The sequence below is a fragment of the Cebidichthys violaceus genome, unplaced genomic scaffold (assembly GCF_023349555.1).
Source record: "Cebidichthys violaceus isolate CVI_PGR_0920_01 unplaced genomic scaffold, fCebVio1.0.p SCAF_4, whole genome shotgun sequence".
In the NCBI taxonomy this organism is placed as follows: Eukaryota; Metazoa; Chordata; class Actinopteri; order Perciformes; family Stichaeidae; genus Cebidichthys; species Cebidichthys violaceus.
In genome coordinates this window covers 10,544,203-10,568,321 of record NW_027176594.1, presented here as the reverse complement: position 1 = coordinate 10,568,321, position 24,119 = coordinate 10,544,203, and the positions used below count along the sequence as shown (strand labels likewise).

Below are 24,119 nucleotides of genomic sequence, written 5' to 3'. Positions count from 1 at the left end.
TCACGCAATTTCTATGACATGTTTCACAATTCATTGTCATGTAAAATAAAAGACATTGAAGCTCCTAGCTTGGGACAAAAGTCATTTTACCGTTGAGTGTCAATTATGCCATCTGGATTTGTGTATTCTAGTTGAATGTTGATCAAATCCAAGTCAAGCAGGTCTGTCTCTGTCCTGAGTGAAATCCAATACACACACACACACACACACACACACACACACACACACACACACACACACACACACACACACAAGAGAGAGAGACAGACAGCACTGAGCTTAATACTCAGAAACAAATAACTCAGTACTTTATGGCAGCAAGAGTTATTTCCTTTACTGATCATATTAATCATATCTTCTTTTCTTCACTCGTCTATTCTGCAAATAATCACAAAGCAGAGTGCCACAAGCTTGTATCAGCACACTACTGCCATCGTGCTGTCGGTTCAGCTAAGCGTACTCAGTATCCTTTTTATCAGCCATGCTAGCAGCATGAATTCCCTGTTATCAATGTCAGTCTGTCCAGTGGTTTGTTGTTTGGTCTGTCTATCACTTTGGTTCAGACTGAAATGTTTCAACAACTATCAGATAAACTGACATGAAAGTTGTTTCAGATATTCATGTCCCCAGTGGATGAACCTTAAACATGCTGGACATTTTTAGGGTATGAAATGAAGACCTATCCTGAAATATCAAGGAAATAAACTGCAAAAAGGCAAGAATGACAGCCTGAAAACCATGAAATAGTATTAATGTTTTATGTTTTTCTATTTTTTAAATATATTTTATAGAAAATAGATCCCACCTCTTTGATCCCTCAAGTTTCAACGGCAGACTTTCACTGAAGAAATCTCAGTCAATTTCAATTACACACAGTCCAGGATAGATAATGACATTGATTTTCTAAAGCAAAAGCAATGTTCAGCAGTACTTAGGAGGGTAAAGAGTACGACAGTCAGGTAGGAGTGCTATTACCTTTTACTTAAGCCATCCTATTTATTCATAGGATTTTGCATATTTTAGCGCACTGACCCCACAAACTCTGTTAATATTACTGAAGGTCATTTTGTAAAGGGACAACAAGAAGGAACACCCACACATGGATTCATGTGTTAAAGAATTAAAATAATAAGTTGACTGCTGAAGACAGAATCCGATCCATGGGAGTGAATGCTTACTATGTTTGCTACATGCAATGACATATGATGCAAACATAACAACAAACACATAGATGATACAGGAATATAACTATGTTCAGGATTACAGTGCCCAAGCTACATGAACCTGTAGACATGCAGACATGACTCATGCCATGGTTACAGATGAGGTCACCTTTGCTTTCACTGGCAAGGACCCCACCATCAACAAGATGCATTTAAACTATTTTAGTAATGAAAGATTATTGGTGTGCAAGGCTTGAAACTTGCTTGTAGTTTGTCGGTTTACTGGCTGCGTTTAGGGGAGGCTTCGGTAGGTACAGCAGACCCCGTCAGGACAAGAGAGAGGAAGAAGAGGACGAGAGAAACAGGGTGGGAGAGAGGGGTGCAGTAAGCGAAAGACAAAGAGGGTGGGAGGGTTAATGCCACAGTTGAGGTGTGGTCCTGCTTCTAAAACTCTAGATTGCAGATTCCAGGAACTGTTGGCTTTTATTATAAACTTAACAGGTACAGACTGATACATCAAAGTCTCTGGCAGAGCAGCAGAAACGGCAGGCAGAATTAATCCAGGTCAGGAACAGAAGACTGGTGAGTTTACCGGGAGTCAGGCGGGACGGGTAGATCAGGGGCAGGAATGGTCAACAACAGGAAATCAGTCCAGGATAAAGTGCTGGAAAGTCTGGCATCGAATAGCAAGTAGAACAATCTGGCAATGATTGTTTGAGAGGCAGGAAATCTATATAGTGGCTTGATTAGTGATCAGAGGCAGGTGAGTGAACAGGTGAAGGGAGTTAGACTGATGAGGAGGGAGTGGCTGATAGGTAGAGTGAGGAGGGTGTGGAGCTGACTGTGACAGAACCCCCCTCAAGGGACAGCTCCCGACGTCCAAAAACAACCACAACCAAGCCGGGTGGGTGGAGGGGGCCTGGAGGAGGGCTAATATTCATCAGACATATCCATCTCGACCTCCTTCTCCTTAGCATCATTGGGTGAGTTGTCCTCGCCAGAAGACGGCTCCTCTTCATCCTTTCCAAAATCTGAAGTTACAGATGGAAGAGGGGGAACATAGTCTAGCTGGGTAGCCCCAGTGGGCACAGAGGCCTTGGAGGGCTGGTCAGGATGGCAGCGGTGAAACTCCCTGATGAGAGGGCATCCAGAATGTGTCGAGCTGTGACCCAGGATCTTTCTTCTGGACCGTAGCCCTCTGATGAATCAAGGTGGCATTGGAGGCTGAGCAGCAGGAACCAGTGGACTCTCTCGAACCGGCTTCACCTTGGAGACGTGGAATGACAGGTGGATCCGCATGGACCGGGGCAGCTTGAGCCTCACTGCTGCAGGATTGATGACCTTCTGGATCTCGAATGGGCCAATGAAACTGGGTGCCAACTTCTTAGACTCTACCCGCAAGGGTAGGTCCCGGGTCGACAGCCACACTTTCTGGCCAATCTGGTAGATGGGGTCTTTGGTGTGGTGCCGGTTGGCCGCTGTGGAGTACCGGTTGGCTGAGCGGAGGAGCGCTGCTCTGGCTTCGGCCCAGGTAGGGCGACAGAGGCTGACGAAAGCCTGGACAAAGGGGTAGGAAACCTCCTTCTCCAGGGCAGGGAACAGTGGAGGCTGGAAACCGTAGGCACATTGGAACGGGGACATTCCAGTGGCAGAGCTTGTCAGGGTGTTGTGGGCATATTCCACCTACAGGAGCTGCTGGGACCAGGATGATGGATGCTTGGAGACCAAGCACCGTAGAGCCGTCTCCATCTCCTGGTTCTTGCGCTCAGTCTGGCCGTTAGACTGTGGATGGAATCCAGATGACAAGCTGACTCTGGCCCCAATAAGTGTGCAGAACTCCCTCCTACTGACATAAACTGAGGTCCCCGGTCAGAGATCACGTCAGTGGGGAGACCATGGAGCCGGAAGACATGCAGCAGGACCAGCTCAGCAGTCTCTTTGGCCGAGGGGAGCTTGGCAAAGGGCACAAAGTGGGCCATCTTCCACATCTTCCACTCCGATCTACCACTGTCAGGATGGTGGTGTGTTTGTTGGACAGTGGTAGACCGGTAACAAAGTCCAAGGAGATGTGGGACCCGTGCCGATGGGGCACAGGCAGAGGTTGCAGGAAACCAGCGGGAGCCTGGTGGGATGGCTTGTGCTAGTTGCAGACAGGACAGGTGTTGACGAAGTCCCGGGTGTCTTCCTCCAGAGTAGCCCACCAGAACCAGTGTACAAGTAAACTGAAGTACAGTCAGTTTACTTGTACACTATATTTAGAATATTTTCCCTGCTTTATCTTGCCGTCAGACTGTCAAAGTGTATCTCAGCCATGCTCTCTTCAAAGCCACCAGACTCCTTTTTCAACATCATTATAGATTATATTTATTCTGGATTATAGAAGTTTCACTTTTAGTTCAGGTCTCTGTCGGATTATATTCTAAATTTAGCATACACTTTTGAGCTGCAACAGCTTAATGATTAAATCGGTCAACATTAATTATATAGATAGTTGGCAATGATTTGGTTATCGATTAGTTGGGTTTCTGTTTCTGTGGGGGCAGTAAACCAGCCAATGTTTGTGGTTTATAGCTCATGTGATAAATTACAGGAGCGGATGCCGTCTCCTTCGCCTCTGCATCTCTAGAGTAAGCGCTTGAATAGTGACTAACGTTAGAGGGAAGAAAAGGCAAATGCACAATTACAGATTTGAATTATAAAACAAATGCAACTAACAGAAATACCTTCTGTCTGTTTTCTCTGTTTTGTGATTGATCAATGTAGCTTCTGATCAATCTAATTTTAGGCGAATGCTTGACAAAGCTAACGCCTGGCTACATTCATTCATAACAAAACTGAGAGAAAACAGACAAAGTGTATTTCTGTTTGTTACATTTGTTTAAATTAACCTGTAATCTGCCAGAGTCAACAGATTTAACTGACGCTAATAAATTGAAATAAGGTTGGAGAATTACTGGAGTAAAAGACCATTTCACAGTTGTAAACATTAACATTAACTATAACATTAATTATAACACTAGGTGTCCACAGCAGTACATTACTCCCGTGCTGGTACTCCTTCCTGCCCCCAAACGGGGGGTGTGCTGACCATCATACTGTAGGTAATACAAAACCCCACTTCAGAACACACAATAAACAAAAACTATCCCTTTAACCATGAACTTTGTGTCTGTTGACATCCTCTTGTGTTCAGTTACCTCAGTTTTTATTTGTAGCTTTTGTCTCCAACAATTAATGTTCTGTAATAGTTAGCAATAACCTACTGAGTTCTTTGTATTGGTCTACCAATTTCTATCTAATTTGATTTTCTGTTCTTTTTTTAAGCTGTTTAGTATATAGTAATTGTTTGTAATTGTTAATCAGAAAAATTGCTATTTTAGAAAATTCTTGAACATAGAAGGCTTTGACCGCTGCTGTTTTTGCACGAGGATTACGTTGATGTTTACTTAGCAACCTATGCTGTTCTGTTGATGAATGTTGGTCCAGATGTCATGGAAGTTTTGAAGATGCTTCGTGGTCACAGCTGAAATACTCCACGACTATAACATAGTACAGAAATGAATGTTGTGTCTTGTTTGCTGTGATTGATGACTGATCTCAATATTCAACCCTCTGTACAGTTGATTTACAGGAGTTACTGAATTGTTAACTGCCTACAGCTCCCTCTAAGTTAGGACATCGATCCAATAACTTCCACCATGCTTTTGAAAACCATAGAGCAGTTTAGCACATACACGGTTTGAAGTCAACTGGCTTAAAACATGTCAAAGTGTGGCTTTAACATACTGCCGACCACATACAAATGTTTTGATTGGTCCAAAACTGTTTCAAACCTTCAAACCTTACAATGACCTTGAAACATTAGGACCAAAATGTACAATGTGGTCACTCCGGTTGTAAAGTGATGATAAAACTGATCTCATGTCAGTCCACTGCGTCCCCTCTCAGCTTAGCAAAGCCTGGTCTGGTCTTTATAACAGGAAGCTGTAGTTCCTCTGTCAGGTGACAGCACAGTCCTATTTAGAGCTGCTGTATTCTCAATTGTTTGTTCCAGCTTCTTTGACCCAATGTGACAGCAGAGAAACGCCTTTTTCCCACATAAAGGCTCAGTGTGTGTGTGTGTGTGTGTGTGTGTGTGTGTGTGTGTGTGTGTGTATTTGTGTGTGAAAACACCATTCCAAACGCACAAGTAGAAACACAGAATCAGGGGAAACGGAGACAGGACACATACAGAAAGACAAACACACATATAGAAGGACAGAGGAAACCCACACAGGACATATTCATGTGGAACAAATTGGTGCAGACAGAAGCACATACACAAAACATGCATATGCATATAGAAACACATAAATAAACACATTGTTTCTAGTAGGAAATAGTGTGTGTTATCTCTGCCATGGCTGTAAACAGACTTACAGAGGCCCTTATTAAACACAATGGACTGCTTGACACTGTCTGTTTGACTGGCCTCTAATACAAAGGCCAGGCTGTGTGTGTGTGTGTGTGTGTGTGTGTGATGGCCTTGCTTGCAGCGAGCAGTCATATTGTTACAGTCAGAGTGATTGTGTGGATATTAATTACTGTTTATCATAAATAGTACAATGACATTTATCTTATTGTATTGAAGGACAGGAAGTGAGATAACATTTACATACAGTAGCCGTACATGTGTCACAGAAGAAGAATGATTCCAACCATTGGACAGTAGTGCAGTTATAAATGTCGTCTGTCTGCCAAATCACAAATACATGTTGCTTATACAGAGCACAGGTAGATCACTACCTCGCCAGTTCACAATCAGCAGGTGGATTTAAAAGTAGTTTAGCTTGCTACTATCTCATATCTGCTATCACGTAATCATGAGTTTGGTCCATTTGATTTAAGAGCATACAGAACAGCTCAGGTGAACACTTTCACACTAAAGTAACATCAGGTGGTTGTGGTGACGGAGAAGAAGACACTGGAGCTGACACAGTAGAACAGCTTATCAGGCACTAAATGTAGCGGTGACAAACATGGAGAGGAGGGTGAGGATCACTTTCTGGTGGGAGACAGTTAACGAGTGGGATGACATCACTGCACCAAATGGGTTGTAGAGGGGGAGAGAGAGCTTTTTACCACCCTTCACTACAGACACCCGGGTGGGGGTCAGGCCACGGTTGTCAGCAGGGCCCAGTGTTCCCAGACTATGAAGCCCTAGCTGCTACAAGCAGTCTCTCTCTGTGTCTGCCTTGCTGCTGCTGAGGCTTTAAGGCGGAGGAGTCTGCTTCTGTTGCATCTGCACCGGGTGGTGTTGTTGGTGTTGCTATTTTATGTTTGAACCAAAGTTTAACAAGCGAGACCCTGGTACCTTTTTCACTCTCTTTGAACGTGTTGCACATGTGAAAACCTGAGCAGATGTGAAGCGAGCACTCATACTTCAGTGCATCCTCACTGGGAGAGCTCAGGAGGCATATTTGGCTATGTGCTGAGGATGATAAGGAACATGATGTGGGGAAATAAAGCTTATGATTTGGTCCCTTAAGCTTTGTCTGCAATTTATGAATTGGGTAAAGGAGCGATAAGCAAGAGCATGTGGAGTTTTTCTGATTTGACTTCCCATTTCCACCAATAGGGCTCAGCTACTGAAGTAGATACTGGTCAGAGGAGCTGAAAGAGAGTCACACAGAGCTCTAATGAGTTTGCTCCAGTCCTGACTGGTCCAGGTGTTTTCTCAGCTGTGATGTGTCTGATCCAGACCCGCCTGTTTCAGGGTGTAGTTATGGCGCCTGGAGAACATGTGCTTTCACTGTCTGATCTTTCACCATCTGGTCCAAGAGAGGAATGGGTGAAGACCAAAGGGCTGATTCATCTCTGTCTCATTTGTGTGATGAGACTTTGCCTGTTCAAATAATAAGAGACATCAATCATGATGGCTACTTTGTCCAGGAGGATTTGTTGGTGAGAAATTTGGGAAGTGAGTTTTCAGGTTGTTGTGTTGAGTAACTTTCATCTCTCTCTCTCTCTCTCTCTCCAGGATCCAGTAGTGGAGGTGTGAGGAGGGTTATGTGGGGATTTCCTTGTCCTGGTTATAGTTAACTGTTGACTATTCATTTGTTGGCCCTAAGAGGTGTTCTCTCCCTTCTCCCTAGTCACCCATTTGTTTTGTTTAGTATGCTGTCTTAGGTCTATTCTCATGCCTTGTTTTGCACCCTACAACAACCATGCACACACATTCATCCCTCATGCGCACTTACACCACAAATTATATCCACATCCCAAATCTGAGGTAATTGATTTAATTAATTTGGTTATATTTGGTTTGACAAACTATCTTTTGTTAAAGGTTCATCGTGGTGTGTCTCCTGATGGTTGTGGTATAAGAGCCGGGTCAACAGCTGAAATAGGAAATCAAATCAAATATAAAAGCTATATTCCACACTAATTCATATTATAAATAAATTTGGATAACACTTTTATGGATTCTGTTATTTATTCCATCAGTGGGATGCCTTAGAGCAGTGATTCTCAACTGGTGGGTCGCGACCCACCTGTTTTCAGTGGGTCGTGGCCTGAAAAAAAAAAGAAAAAAAGAAATCTTGTGCTTTTATTTTGAAGGGGATTTTTTATGCAGCGGAGTTATTCACACTCCTTAACAGTATTTGGCGTTAATGCCTTGTAATGCTAATAGACACCCATTTCACAGTACAGAAGAACACCCACAAAGTTTGTTTTCATGCTAAGTGAGCGAAACGCAAGTATGACACCGACTACATGAGATATGGATTTTCTTACATTGAGGACAAAAGAGGGCAAAAACCTCAGTGTGTTTTGTGCAGCGAGGTTCTGGCACAAGAAAGCATGAAGCCGTCAAAACTGAAGCGGCATTTGTTGGATCAATCCGCAGCGGATAAACTGAAAACTATACCTCTGTCAAATGACACTATAAGTAGGCGAAATTGAAGACATGTTGGATGACATCAAACAACAGACCACAACTCGAATTAAGGCAAGCGATCATTTTGCATTACAAATGGACAAATCTACAGACATAACAAAGCAGTTTTACTTATGTGGGACGGGGACTGACGGGAACAATTTCTCTGCACAATAGAGCTCCCTACTACTACGACTGCCGAGGACATTTTCAGCTCAGGTTCAAACTGCACCATCTTTTCATTAAATAAATTTGAGAAGTTGAAAATTTGGGTCGCGACTTGTCATTAAGGGGTGATGGTGGGTCCCGCAGCCAGACCAGGTGAGAACCACTGCCTTAGAGTATAATGTGACATTAGTTCAACAAACACATATAGAACAGACTATGTTCTGGAAGCACAGAAGAGACACAAGGGCTTAAGTTCTAGCTAACTTATAACCTCCATGCCATTAAACTGTCACATTAATTTCTGACAAAGAAGCTCATGAACATTTATTGTTACATTCACGACTTACTAATAACCTGACTCCGCTCCGACAATCAGAACACCTGTTTGTCCTGAGTGCAGTCACACCACATCTCTCCCGCACACTCGCCACCCACAAGGCACTAAAAGCTCCCTTTGAGGCTGCACTAATTCACTTAGAAGTATTTATGTATAGCTTCGGTTTATCCTGTATTGTGTTGACTGAACCTCATGAGATGAACCCACACAGCAAACTGGTTGTGTATTTAGGCCTGTAGAAACAGATTATTTGTTGAACTTATGGGTAGTGGGCAGCCTGTATGATGAAATGGATTTACTGAACATATTGAGATGACTAAATCGAGGGCAGTTCTAGACCCTACTAGATGTAGAAAATGCTTGAAACGCATGAAATCAATTAGGAAAAGGTGCCAAATCCATGACTTGGATCAGATTATCAGATTTAGTTATGAAGTTTGTTTGAGAGCAAAAAATACAAATTTGGAAAAGTTATCAGTATTTCTTTAAATTTACTTTATTGTTTTTAAAAATTAAAGTGCCATCAATTTGGTGAAGGGCACATAATGACTTGTTTAAGACTTGAAACAGATAGTTTCGGACTTGATTTGGGACTTGTTGGTCTTAACTCCAGACTTGACTTGGGACTTGCTGGTCATGACCCCAGACTTGGTCTTCATTCAAGATTTGATTTGGGATTTGTTGATCTTCAATACCAGACTTGACTCGAGACTTGTTGGTCCTAACTCCAGACTTGACTTGGAACATGATTTAGGCTTAAATAAAAATGATTTTTTTACCTGGAAAAGGATTGGTTTGTGATGTGTTCCTCAGGTGCAGCGAGTGTTTTTTGGTCAGTCAGTAGTTGAGTATTCAAATTGTGTACTACTGATAAAGAATACCAGCAGTATTCTCAGTGAAGGTGTCTCTTGTCTCTTTCAGGACTCTTCACCAAAGCCAGACATGGAGGATAAGTTGCGTTCAGCTTCCAGTGTCGATGAACTGATGAGTCTTATTTATCCGTCATACTGGGCCGCTCTGAAGTGCAGATCCAAACTATCTGCTGCCCCTCCAGCCTTCAAGCTCCAGCCTCGCCGACTGAGGCTACTGGCTGATACAGAAGAGCCAACATTCGCTGCTGCCTACCTCAACTTGGATGTCCTGAAAAGTAAGTTTTCAGTTTGGTTTAATATTATTTATTTCAGACTTGGTCATCAAAGCAGCTCCCATCAAGGAAAATGTACTGCATCTAGTGCCTTTCATACAATTAGCTAATGATGAGGAGCCTAAAAGTTTAATTATGTATATTAAGTAATACTATATTAAAGTTTTCTTACAAAACGTTTGTTTCTGCATCAGTAGGCAGGCAGGCTATATAGACGGTATTTCATTTGACAGTGGACTTGAGCTTGAGGCCCAATTCTTGTTAGCGCTCACCATATTTTCTATATACTTCTGGTTGTCAGGGGATTATGTGTAAACATTATATGTTATATTAGGAAGAATCTATTTAACTACACCATCATCTGTCATAACCAATCACATTGGCTCCACCTTGATGTTGACAGTTTGGTGATGACCCACGTTGTACACTTGGGTTCAAAATATGAAATTCCTGTTGACCACAGTTCTGACTTGGCAACATTGGAATATACAAATGTAGAGACGACATGTTTGTGTATGAGTGTATTATATATGTGTGCCTTTGTGCATTGCCATCCATGTGTACAGCAGCTGACAGAAAAAAAGACGTGTTGCATGTCTGTGGTAGTCTGACCTTCTGTGTGTGTGCAGGTATAGAGTCGGAGTGGAGGAAGACTCAGTGCATGCCCAGGGAAGTGTGTGTCGACGTGGGCAGGGAGTTCGGGGCTCCCACCAACATCTTCTATAAACCACCCTGTGTGTCCGTCTACAGATGTGGGGGATGCTGCCACTCTGAAGACAAACAATGCAGGAATATCTCCACTGGTTACCTCAGCAAAACTGTAAGCACAGTTTTCTTCTTCTTTTTCTTTTCATTATGTGCTCAAATATGGATCAGCGTGTATGTGATCCCTGATGATTAATGATTTCATAAGAAAAAGTATGGCTCAAAGGTTTGCCATTATTTATGGCCTGGTCATTCCAGTTTTGCTCATAAATGAGTGAGAGAGCCACTATTGCCAAAACTAACAGTGGTGTAATAATTAACGGATAGAATGGTGATATCCAGTTGTTACCACTGCTGCCTGGTTCACACCTTGTTTTGGTTTTACTCTACTTCTCCTGTTAAGTAGCCAATGTTACAAGCACACGACAACTCACTTGACCACTGTTAAGTCAATTCACAGTGTGACTAAGTTGAAGTCGCCCTATATCTATATATATATACTGTATATATATTAAAACTGAAACTAAAGTAGCCTCTAGAAGAGTAAATAAGTTGGTTTCCATTGCTGAACATATTTTAAATTCACACGTTTACTCTGTGAGGCTCTGCTCTAACAAAGACAGTCTCTGGTTACCTCAGCAGACACGTGCTCTAGATTACCCTGGAGTGTGTGTGTGTGTGTGTGTGTGTGTGTGTGTGTGTGTGTGTGTGTGTGTGTGTGTGTGTGTGTGTGTGTGTGTGTATGTGTGCATGTGTATTTCAATCAGGAGAGACAAGTGAATGATTAGTAGTTTACATTTATTATGACAGATGATGCGTTAATGAGTTACACAGAAATGTTTTGACGCTTGAACTTGACGAGGAGATTTGTGATTGCCCTGAGCAGCAACAATATAAATCCCCCCATGAGGTCCAGACACTGGTGGTGATGGTGGCTGATAAAATGATGAGTTGATGAAGCTGATGAATCTGATGAAGATTGGGCAGAGACGGGGAGGTGGAGGGTTACGTAGAAGCAGCATGAACGTACTGAAGGTAGAGAGACAATCATATTTAAGAGAGACAGCAGCAAGATGATAGGCTAACGATGTCATTGTGTCATTGTGCCATTGGATAGAGAGACCAACTGATCTAGACAGCTGATATCATGATTGACAGCCCCAAACAATAACAGCAAGGAAATAATGTGTGTGCATGCATGAATAGTGATGGCAGATGTATGGGAAATAAACTACGGGCTTAGGCATGCAAGAGTATATTCTTCCTGTCTGAACTTACGCTAGAGCTTCATGTGTCATGTCTACTGGTCTCCAAAGTACAACTGTGGTTAAAGGGAAGAAGTTACTAGCATGCGGTCTGCTTTTTAATTGATTTGTGATGTGGTCTAACCAGAGGAACAGTGTGTGTGTGTGTGTGTGTGTGTGTGTGTGTGTGTGTGTGTGTGTGTGTGTGTGTGGTCAGGTTGTGTTTTGCAGTGTGTTCTCTCTCAGTCCGGGGTCTTCCTCAGGTGTTCCTCACTGTTAAATAATACATCAATTATAAGGTAATTTAGAGATTTCAATATACTTTCAATATAACATCATTTAACCGTGTTACCATGGTGACATGGCTGGCAGTAGCTCCCATGCACTTAGCAACATTTTTGTATTAATTTGTTTACTGGAGCACATACAGCCTCTGACAGAGATACACTCAGAGAAGGAAGCTCTAGCATTGGTTTAAAGTGCAGCAGACATTCAGTGCCCAAGGCATCTTTCGACCACCCAGCCGGACCAAGCGCCACAGAGGAAGAGAGGGAAGAGAGCTGAGATAAGAGGTGGCCCAGCTTGGATTTAAGGCTGCTCCACTATCCAGCCTGCTCCTGGCTGAGGTCTGGTGGCAGGAAAGTTGAATGGATGAAACAGGACTTGGGAAAACTTTGCAGATCGGAGACTGTTGCCCAAATCTTGCAGAGACATGGCTCAATCTTTGCATCCCGGATCAGCGTGTTCCGCATTGACAAGGGAAGGCAGACTCTTTGCATCGGTGATGCTTGGTGCTCAAACTATTTAAAAACACAAGCAAAGTGTTGCTCAGGCAGCGCACCAATACTCTATTCCCGGAAACTCCCAGCCAGGTCATCTTACATATATGTAAGAGAAGGATTTTCATTTAAAATAAACTTCATTAAAACATACATTCATGAAATTAGATATATAACCTATTATGACGCTTAGATTCTGCTGTTATTACTTGTTGTACCATGTATACATATTAAAGTAAAAGATGGAAAGCATCTTCTTTTAGGAGCAGTGAGCAAGCAGCTGAGATACCTGCCACCCAGGGCGCATTAAAAAAGATTTGGCTTTGTGAACACTTTTCAGGAACACTTTTAAAAACAATAAGTCACTGAACATAATATAATATAAGTACTGTGAACAGAGCACACAAACCTCCAACAGAAGTTTGGTGTTGATATCTTGGATGAGATGTAATGTTTACTTTGGTATACAGTCAGTGCTGCTGCTTGCTGTTGACAGGAGCAGTGTTTCACAAAACCTTGTATGTTGTAGACACATATTTTCTATAAACATTTCCTGAAGGAGATCACACGGTATGACGTCTTCCAGCAGCTAGATGAGGAGTACACCGTGAGGACAGGACATGCCTCAATAATATGTAGAGAATCCTTCCAAACACAGCTATGCTTATGTTGCTGATGATGCACAACACAACACTTGTGATTATGTAACAGGACGACTGCACCATGCTTGCACCAAAGATTTGACCTGCACAAAGTGTGTGGTGTAATGAGTTGATGCTTTCTAGAGAAAATACTAGTGGTGCAACGGATCATAAAACTCACGGTTCAGCTTGGATCACAGATCAGATCTGCACAAAAGAAAAAAAGGGAGCAAATAGAACTTTTAGATCCCGGATCACGTTTTATTTGCCACTGATACTAATTGCAGGTCATTGATGATCCATATTAACAGGTACAGATCACTTTGTTGTTTGATTATAGCAGCTGGTCTAGAAGGCTACAGTCTATTTTTGTCACCGTTCCAAAAATCATTTCAACCACCCTAAAGTCAGTAAACATCAAAAATTCTAAATGTTATTCTTTTACTTTGTTATAGTCATCTATAGTGTTTTTTCATAAATGCACACAATTCAAATGATAAGGAAATAAAAGATTGTATTTTTATTGATTAAAACAAATGTGTACACTAGTATTACAATCTGCTTATAGCTAGTCTAAACAGGTAAAAGTCCCCTCTCTAATATCTATTGATATAGAGATTTTGATATCGATATTGACTGGATTTATTCAAGTTTCTCAACAACACTACATTTTACAAGATAACATGTGAACACATCATGATAACGTTATTATTTACCTTCGACCAGTACTCATTTTCATTGAACAGAGCCTCGTAACTGTAACTGAATGGAAACTCCGTTTGTAGTCCATTAGCGTTACTAGCTCTCCTCCGGTCAATTTCAACATGGATTAGTTGTTTACAATACAACATTATCAGACATCAGAGACTAGAAACACATCAATGATGTCCTGATCACATATTTTGCTGAATATTGGCGGATAACTTTATTTCACACTGTGATGGTTAAGGTAAACTGTGTAATTATTCACATGTGTGCTGAACCGTGAAGAGGGATCGTACACCACTAGGAAATACTGTTTTTAATTTAATGATCTCATGACCTCCCCTCTGATGCAGCGCAGATCACAGTCCAGTTCAAAAATATGTTGAATCAAATGCTCAGCGCGTCAGAGGCGTGCCAGAAACACTCTTTGGTAATTTCATGGCCAGGCTCACACCTGTGGTGCAGCTGGATACAGGTTGGGACCAGATAGAATACATTGCATGCATTAGAGGCAGGTGTACTCTATCTATAACGCACACATCTCTTCTGTCTCTCATGCTGTTAAGTAGTTTGATAATGGGACTGAGGAAAATGTATTTCTTCTACTTACAGTTTGGTAATCTGCACCTTACTATTCCATTCGAGTATGATTCCTGTCAACAATTTGAATGCACGATTCTCAATGTATGGCATACTCAATTTACTATTTACTACTATACTACTGCATTACTTCTTCATCGATTAATACAAGCAGTCAGACAAGTCTGAAGCTGCATCTTTTCAGCTTCACTATTTGTGTCAGCCACCTCCGTACAAAACCAGTATAAAAGAAAACATAAATCCTTCTTCAGTGAATTAGTGCTTGAATCTACAAAACTAAGGTTTTCCCATTGCAGCTCCAAGACAGGGCACTGAATGCCTATGGCATTTTACACTGTATAACTTAGCTTAGTGGCTTGCAGACTTTTCCTTTTACACAGCTCTTCCACTCTTACTTGGTTTAAGTCACTGCATCTCCCGAAAGAACACCACCACATTTGAATTTCAGCCTGCATACATGTTTTTTTCCCAGCTAAACAGACAGTAGTATTGTTAGCGAGAGCAACAAGTTAGTGGACTGCTGGACTCTGGCAAACAATAGCGAAGAGAAAGACGACAGAGAGAAACTAGTGCGACAAAACGCAGTAAAGACACTGAGCTGAAATTAATCCATCACTGTCACTGCATCGGTGCAGAATCGTCCACGTCCACATCTCAATGCAAAATATACGCACCTCTAACGTACGCATTAAATTGCACACAACAATAATCACAACCTCAACCTTGGCAGAGTGGGTGAAATGGGTTTCTTTGGAGCCCAGGAAAGTGCAAACAAATGGTCTGGCACACAGCCAGTATAACCACCAGCTCCTTGTGATACAATGTATTCTTGAGGTATTTCCACCACTCAGCTGTGCCTTGAAACAGAGGGCAGGTTATTTCAACTTGTTCGTTCATTTCTACGTAGCTGCTGTTAATGGACTGGCTCATGAGTGATAGCCTATTGTTTCAGCTCAGCTGCTTTTTTTCAGTTCCCATAAGTGTTCCAGCAGTCGTGGTCTGGGCTGATAGCTCTTTTGTTAGATGTAAGTTGATTTCAATCAGAGCAGGAAGTCTACTTGGGCCAGAAGTTTGGCTGCATATGTGTGTTTGTAGACCTACATGTGCAAATACATTTTTGCATTCATACTCATGTGCGTGTGTGTTTGTGTGCAAGTGTACATGTGTGCGTAGGCAGCAGAATGGAGGAAACTAAGGAGAGAAGAGGATCCATGCTCGTGCTTTGGTATGCACTAAGCTGTGTGACAATACTGGCATATTAAACTTGTGTTAATCAACAGTTGACATTGATTAGATTGAATCAACTGTTATTGGGAGCTATTTCTACCTGTATGTGTCTGATAGACCCAGTGTATGCTACCTACACAGCACCAAATGGCAGACAGAAAAAGGTACCAGCTAGCTAGTAAAGAAAACCAGATACCTAGCAGCTAAAAAGCTATAGCTTCTCACAATTAAAATGATATTGGACTGATGTTCATCATGTCAACACGAACACAATTTCAAGTGAACATGTTAACGCCTAAGTTGGTGATATGATTGGGCTGTGTTTCTGTCAGCTGGTCTTTGTGATTTCCTGCCCATTGGTGGCCAGACATTGGTTCATGAAGCTTGACAGGTCTACTCTTGCTTAAAGATCTGCAGTTCAATCAAGAGAGACAAGTCATGTAAAGAAAAGATAATTGTTTATTATTAACAGACAATATGTGATGATTAAGTGTTGACAGTCTTTGATGCTTGGACTCTACAGGGAGATTTGTTGGTGGAGGGTTGCGTAACATCAGCATGAACGTACTGAAGGTAGAGAGACACATATTAAAAAGAGAAGCAGCAAGATGATAGACTACCGATGTAATTGTTTCATTGTGCTATTGGATAGAGGAGACCTGCTGAGATAAAGCACTTTGAGAGGTCGGAAGACTATAAAAGTGCTATATAAGTACAGTCCATTTATCATTTACCATCTAAACAACATATCATGCTTGACAGCCCAAAACATTAACAGCAAGGAAATAATGACTGTGCATGCGTGAGGAGTGAACGATAGATGTATGAGAAATAAACTACGGGCTTAGGCATGAGAGTATAGTCTTCCTGACTGAACTTACGCTAGAGCTTCATTTCAGTACTACCCATCGGTATATGCTGACACAGCTATTCTTAACCACTGGGCCATGGCCACACATGATGAGTAAGACATGCTAACACTGACGTGTGCCAGGATAAATAAAAAGAGGCACCATTTTAACAGAATGAATAATCTCACTCACTATTACTTGATTTAAGGTTAATTCTAACACTAAAATTCAATCTGTAGAGTAATAGCAGGGCACCATTCCTCCTTTGAGCAAGAGGGTCATCAATCTACTTGAAGTCTACTTTTAAGTGCCCCCATACAAATTGTTCTATTTATTAGTTTATTAGTTATCAAATTGGTACTGTGCATGTGACACTCTGAACAGAGATGAGAAGGAAGCAAGATGGCTCACTCTTAAGCTACTGCCATCATCAGCTAAAGCAAAATAAATAAAATAGTAATAATAATTAAAGCTGCAAGCAGCGATGAACGGGCCCTCGCCTCCTCCCGCACGTCGGGGGTGCCGGCGGGACTCCAACGTATGCAGCCGAGATCGTCTGCGACAGTCGGACAACGCGCGTCGGAGTCCGATGCTTTTTTTCTGCTTGGACCGCGTGATGCAGGAAATGATGCAATGCAAATAGTCCACAGCATCCTGTATCCGCTGTGTGGTGCTACAGAGCATGCACAAACATGTATTATGTTGCTCTATAACAACTGTAGATGACATTGTGTAAAAGTCATGTAAATCAGATGCCAGTTGTCAAAAAACGCAGAATTACTTTGGCCAGCAGGTGGCGCTGTGAGTATTAGTGAAAATTAGCTTGTAGACATCCTCAGGCCATGAGTGTTATCAAGCATGGGAAGTTTAGGAGCGTTTGGAACAAGTCCGGCTGAGTTACATCAGCTTTTTTCATGGGGAGTCACATAAAGTAGCTGCCCGCTACGGCTAAGCCATTCCGTCAAACGTAAAGCTTTTGATAACTTTTAATCACAAAGGTCTTGAGACTGTATTGACCAAATTTGAAGTGGATCCGACAAAGTGCCTAGGAGAAGTTCGTTAAAGTATAGCGACTAGAAATGAGCCTAAATCCATTGAAAAATGACACAAAAATCAAAATGGCCGACTTCCGGTACGGTTTAGAGCATGGTCCCAAGAGACTTATTTGTAAGTCTCTCTGAGATACATAATCCTACCAAGTTTCATACAGGTACCTCAAACGTAGCGCTGGGGCTGCTCTTTTGAAATATTGTAGGGGGCGCTATGGAGGCAATTTAAAACGGCCAAGCCAAACACCCATATAAAATATGTCCTCCCATTACCTATGACACAAGTACAAAGTTTCATGAGTTTTTGAGCATCGCAAGCCACTGATCCATCAGCCTACGTTTTCATGGCGAATGATGCGTTGCCATGGCAACAGCGTTCAACGAAAACTCCCAATATTCATGATGATGCATCATCAATGTCTTACAGCTATTTCCCCCAAATTTCAGACTGATCTGGTGAACTGGCTAGGAGGAGTAAATGAAAGTATAAAATATGACATTTCCTTTTGCCAGTAGGTGGCGCTATGAGTTATTGAACATTTTTCAATTGAAATGTGCTAAGGGTTGAAGTAGCATCATGCATAAGAAATTTCGTGCAGATTGGATAATGTACCTTGGAGTTATAACAACTTCTTTCTTCCCGGCCAATGAGGCAAAATGGCCGCCCCGCCACGTCATGGTTCTTTGATGAAAACTCTAGCTTTTGATAACTTTTCATCACAACGGTCTTAAGAGCATCCTGACCCAATTTGAAGTCGATCGCATGAATTCTCTAGGAGGAGTTCGTTCAAATACAAAGGCTGAAAACGTGAAAAATCACCAAAAAACTGAAATTGAGTGAATTACTGTAGCGCCCCCTATTGGTTGAATGGACTGGAAATTACAGGGTATGTTCCGCCATTCAATGTTCACATATACAGCAAATTTGGTGATTTTAGGATACACGGTTGAGAAGTTATGTGTATTGAAAAACAAGCCACGCTCCAAGAAGTTCATTGGTCCGTATCTTCTAAACGCTTTAAGATATCAACAAGCTTTTGATAACTTCATGTGATCTAGATCCAATAATGATCCACAGATAAATTGGTAGCAATCGGACTTAGCATGTAGGAGGAGTTCTCAAAAATGTGTTTTTCACAAAATTCAAGATGGCGAAAATTTTTTCCAGGCGGAGCTTAGGGGTCTGAGAGGCTTTTTTTTAGAGCTAGTGGATGTGGACATCTGTGTTGAATTTCAAGTAAATCGGACATACTGGCCGAGGGGCGTCGCCGGTCCGACTTGTAGGGGGCGCTACAGAGCCATTTTTTTTCACACAAATATACAACCTATATCATACCCCAAGTTTCACCAGATCTGACAAGACTGCAAAATTTGGTGAGTTTTCATGCATGACAAGTTCCCCAGAAATGCTCCCAAAGAGGAAAAATAAAAATCAGAATAATAATAAAACCCCTTAGAAAGTCAACAGGGCCTTCGCTGGCCCGACATTGTCGGTGGCTCGGGCCCTAATAATAATTAAAGCTGCGAGCAGCGATGAACGGGCCCTCGCCTCCTCCCGCACGGCGGGGGTGCCGGCGGGACTCCAACGTATGCAGCCGAGATCGTCTGCGACAGTCGGACAACGCGCGTTGGAGTCCGATGATTTTTTTCTGCTTGGACCGCGTGACGCACGAAATGTTGCTATGCAAATAGTCCACAGCATCCTGTATCCGCTGTGTGGTGCTACAGAGCATGCAAAAACATGTTTTATGTTGCTCTATAACAACTGTAGACGACATTGTGTAAAAGTCATGTAAATCGGATGCCAGTTGTCAGCATAGTTGTCAAAAAACACAATTACTTTGGCCAGCAGGTGGCGCTGTGAGTATTAGTGAAAATTAGCTTGTAGACATCCTCAGGCCATGAGTGTTATCAAGCATGGGAAGTTTAGGAGCGTTTGGAACAAGTCTGGCTGAGTTACATCAGCTTTTTTCATGGGGAGTCACGTAAAGTAGCCGCCCGCTACGGCTAAGCCATTCCGTCAAACGTAAAGCTTTTGATAACTTTTAATCACAAAGGTCTTGAGACTGTACCGACCAAATTTGAAGTGGATCCGACAAAGTGCCTAGGAGGAGTTCGTTAAAGTATAGCGACTAGAAATGAGCCTAAATCCATTGAAAAATGACACAAAAATCAAAATAGCCGACTTCCGGTACGGTTTAGAGCATGGTCCCAATAGACTTATTTGTAAGTCTCTCTGAGATACATAATCCTACCAAGTTTCATACAGGTACCTCAAACGTAGCGCTGGGGCTGCTCTTTTGAAATATTGTAGGGGGCGCTATGGAGGCAATTTAAAACGGCCAAGCCAAACACCCATATAAAATATGTCCTCCCATTACTTATAACACATGTATAAAGTTCCATGAGTTTTTGAGCATCGCAAGCCACTGATCCATCAGCCTACTTTTTCATGGCGAATGATGCGTTGCCGCGGCAACAGCGTTCAACGAAAACTCCCATTATTCATGATGATGCATCATCAACATGTTAAGACTATCTTTCCAAAATTTCAGACTGATCTGGTGAACTGGCTAGGAGGAGTAAATAAAAGTATAAAATATGACATTTCCTTTTGCCAGTAGGTGGCACTATGAGTTATTGCACATTTTTCAATTGAACTGTGCTAAGAGTTGAAGTAGCATCATGCATAAGAAATTTCGTGCAGATTGAATAATGTACCTTGGAGTTATTAGGGCCCGAGCACCGACGTAGTCGGAGCGGAGGACCTATTGTTATTCTAATGTTTTTTATTAGGGCCCGAGCACCGACGTAGTCGGAGCGGAGGACCTATTGTTATTCTAATGTTTTTTATTATTATTATTATTAGGGCCCGAGCACCGACGTAGTCGGAGCGGAGGACCTATTGTTATTCTAATGTTTTTTATTATTATTATTATTATTATTATTATTATTATTATTATTATTGTACCAGTTTCATCGCAAAAAGGAGGTGCTTGGGATACTGGGAATCTTTTGAAATTTGGCACAAAATTCAATCGTGGTGAAAATTCCAGTATTATTGGGGTGTCCAGCTGCGGCATGACATTTTGGCTCGATAGCGCCCCCTACAGAGTAGCCCCAACTTTGGGTTTCACCTAGCTGTATGAAATTTGGTAGGTATGTGGAACGTGATGGGACGTACAAAAAAAGTCAAAAGGAGGTATATCCTAAACCAAACAGGAAGTCGGCCATTTTGAATTTTATGACGTTTTTGGACCGTTTCAAGGCGCCGTACTTTAACGAACTCCTCCTAGAGATTAAACCCGATTGCCTTCAGATTTGGTCAGTATGCTCTTGAGACCTTGGCAGTGAAACGATACTCAAAGATCAAAAAGTTATCGAACTATGTGTCCGTGGCGTGGCGGCAAAAAAACACCATTCGCCATGAAACAGGAAGTTGTTGTAACTCGGCTGTACATTGCCTAATCTGCTCCAAATTTCTCATATGTCATAACATCCTGACCCTGAACACATGTATATGACAATTTTGAATCATAGTAATAGCGCCACCTAGTGGCAACAGGAAGTCATAGGTTGCGTACTTTGACACCCTACTGCTCACAGATTAATTGGATCCCTCTCAAATTTTGTCACAAAAGCCTTAAGACCTTGATAATGCTTCATTGTGAAAATTGTAGGAAGTTGTCGAAGGGTGGCGACGTGGCGGCTCGGCGAATTTCGATCCTTCGCCATGAACAAATAAACTGATGTAACTCGACTCTGCATTATCAGACCTTTACCAGATTTCCCATGTTTGATGAGTCTGTGGTCCTGAAGACATCTACAGAACAATTTTGTATAATAGTCATAGCGCCACCTACTGGTAACAGGAAGTAAAAGTCTCTATACTTTGGCATGTTTCTCTTCGTAGATAAATCTGATGAACATCAAATTAGTTCCACACAAATATAAGAAGTTCATAATGCCAGTTCATGAAGCTTTTGATGTTTCGTCAAACGCCGTTGCCGTGGCGATGCAGTCTTCGCCGTGAAAAACGAAGATGCTTTTGAGGGGCTAAAAATGCTTGAAACATAAGCAAACTTGGCACACAGATTTAAAGTCAAAAGTTTAGTTACATGTTATGGTTCTATTGCTCTAGAGTGGAGAGTCGGCTCAATAGCGTCCCCTACAATATTTTGACAAAGCAGCCCTCGCAGTACGTTAGACCTAGATGTATGAAATTTGGTAGGAATATGTATCACATGTGGACTTAAATAAAAGTATCTTGGGGCCATGCCCTAAACCCAACCGGAAGTCAGCCATTTTGAATTTTGTATGAATTTCTAGTGTTGTTTTTTCAATTTCCAGGTGCTCTACTTTAACGAACTCCTCCTAGGGAATTAATCAAATCAACTTCAAATTTGGTCAGTACAATCTAAAGATCTTTGTGATGAAAAGTTACTCAAAGGTTGTTGTTTCGTGAAAGGCCTTTGCCGTGGCGACGCATTCCTCGCCACGAAAAACAAAAGTGTTTTTGAGGGGCTAAAAATGCTCAAAACGTAACCAAACTTGTCAAACACATTTAAAATCCTGAATGTAGTTATCTGATGTGATTTTAATGCTTCAGAGCGGCAAGTTGGCTCGATAGCGCCCCCTACAATATTTTGACGATGCAGCCCTTGCAGTACGTTTCACCTAGATGTATAACATTTGGTAAGCAGATGTATCACATGTGGATTTAAAAAAAAGTCTTAGGGGTCCATGCTCTAAACCCAACCGGAAGTCAGCCATTTCTAATTTTGTATGAATTTCTCGTGTATTTTTCCCATTTCCAGGTGCTGTACTACGAACTAGTCCTAGGTAATTAATCAGATCAGCTTAGAATTTGGTCAGAACAATCTAAAGACCTTTGTGATTAAAAGTTTAGAATTCATCAAACATGGACTTGGTGTAGCGGCCATTTTACATGGTTCGCCATCATCCATCAAGCTGTTGTAACTCAACTGTACTTTGTCAAAACTGTCCCAAAGTTGACATGCTTGATTACTGTCAAGATTTTAGGACATCTGCATGCCAATATTAACTCATAGTCATAGCGCCACCTACTGGCAACCACGGACATAAGCAGGATTCTATAATTACAGCGGCCCGAACACTGAACTTAATAAAAGGGTTTGTGGACACATCATGAGAAAAATACTTCTCTGATCTAAATATGTGCAAACTAAGATGCTTGGAGAGCAAAAGTTAGACAACAGTGGTTCTCAAACCATGTCAGTGGGCATTAGTATAAATGATCAGTCCAGAGCTTCTACTCGAGAATCAGAATAAATGTTGCAATGAATGCTTCACACTACAATCTAAAGTTACAGAAGAGCTTAAAATGAAAACAGTGTTAAATTAAAGTGTTCAAGTAAAAGCAAATTACACTACTGTTCTGTTAACTTTCATGTGAGTCCAAATACAATCAGCAGGACACTGCAGGGAGTTGAACCCCCTCCCAGTAAACTGACAGTTTGTTATGTTTCAAACATTGAAGCGCATTCACGCACATTCATTTTCTTAATGATCTTAACAGGCTTACATCTATGATTGTATTGGGGGTACACTTAAAAACATTTGAGGCCTAAGACCTGGCAACATGATCTTGCTACGCTGCTTGTCGACGCTGGAAAAATCATCTAACTCGTGCACGCAGTGTATGACGGTAACAGAAATGCATGGCCGCGTCAACCAGAGTCCTGCCAGTACCCTCGACGTGCGTGAAGTTGCGAGGGCCCGATCAATGCTGCTTGCAGCTTTAATTAGGGCCCGAGCACCGACGTAGTCGGAGCGGAGGACCTATTGTTATTCTAATGTTTTTTATTATTATTATTATTCTTATTATTCTTATTCTTATTCTTATTCTTATTATTATTATTATTATTATTATTATTATTATTATTATCATACCAGTTTCATCGCAAAAAGGAGGTGCTTGGGATACTGGGAATCTTTTGAAATTTGGCACAAAATTCAATCGTGGCGAAAATGCCAGTATTATTGGGGTGTCCAGCTGCGGCATGACATTTTGGCTCGATAGCGCCCCCTACAGAGTAGCCCCAACTTTGGGTTTCACCTAGCTGTATGAAATTTGGTAGGTATGTGGAACGTGATGGGACGCACAAAAAAGTCAAAAGGAGGTATATCCTAAACCAAACAGGAAGTCGGCCATTTTGAATTTTATGACGTTTTTGGACCGTTTCAAGGCGCCGTACTTTAACGAACTCCTCCTAGAGATTAAACCCGATTGCCTTCAGATTTGGTCAGTATGCTCTTGAGACATTGGCAGTGAAACGATACTCAAAGATCAAAAAGTTATCGAACTATGTGTCCGTGGCGTGGCGGCAAAAAAACACCATTCGCCATGAAACAGGAAGTTGTTGTAACTCGGCTGTACATTGCCTAATCTGCTCCAAATTACTCAGATGTCATAACATCCTGACCCTGAACACATGTATATGACAATTTAGAATCATAGTAATAGCGCCACCTAGTGGCAACAGGAAGTCATAGGTTGTGTACTTTGACACCCTACTGCTCACAGATTAATCGGATCCCTCTCA

General features: G+C 41.8%; 1 protein-coding gene across 2 annotated transcripts in view; it reads left to right on the top strand.

Annotated features, from left to right (window-relative positions):
• The window catches only part of vegfc (vascular endothelial growth factor c), a 78,754-nt gene that overhangs the window by 23,670 nt on the left and 30,965 nt on the right, over positions 1 to 24,119 (top strand). For both annotated transcript variants that reach the window (XM_068727710.1, XM_068727709.1), the window contains exons 2-3: positions 9,509 to 9,734; positions 10,361 to 10,551. In XM_068727710.1, the coding sequence (XP_068583811.1) occupies positions 9,509 to 9,734; positions 10,361 to 10,551 (417 nt within the window). The remainder of the gene's footprint in view (positions 1 to 9,508; positions 9,735 to 10,360; positions 10,552 to 24,119) is intronic.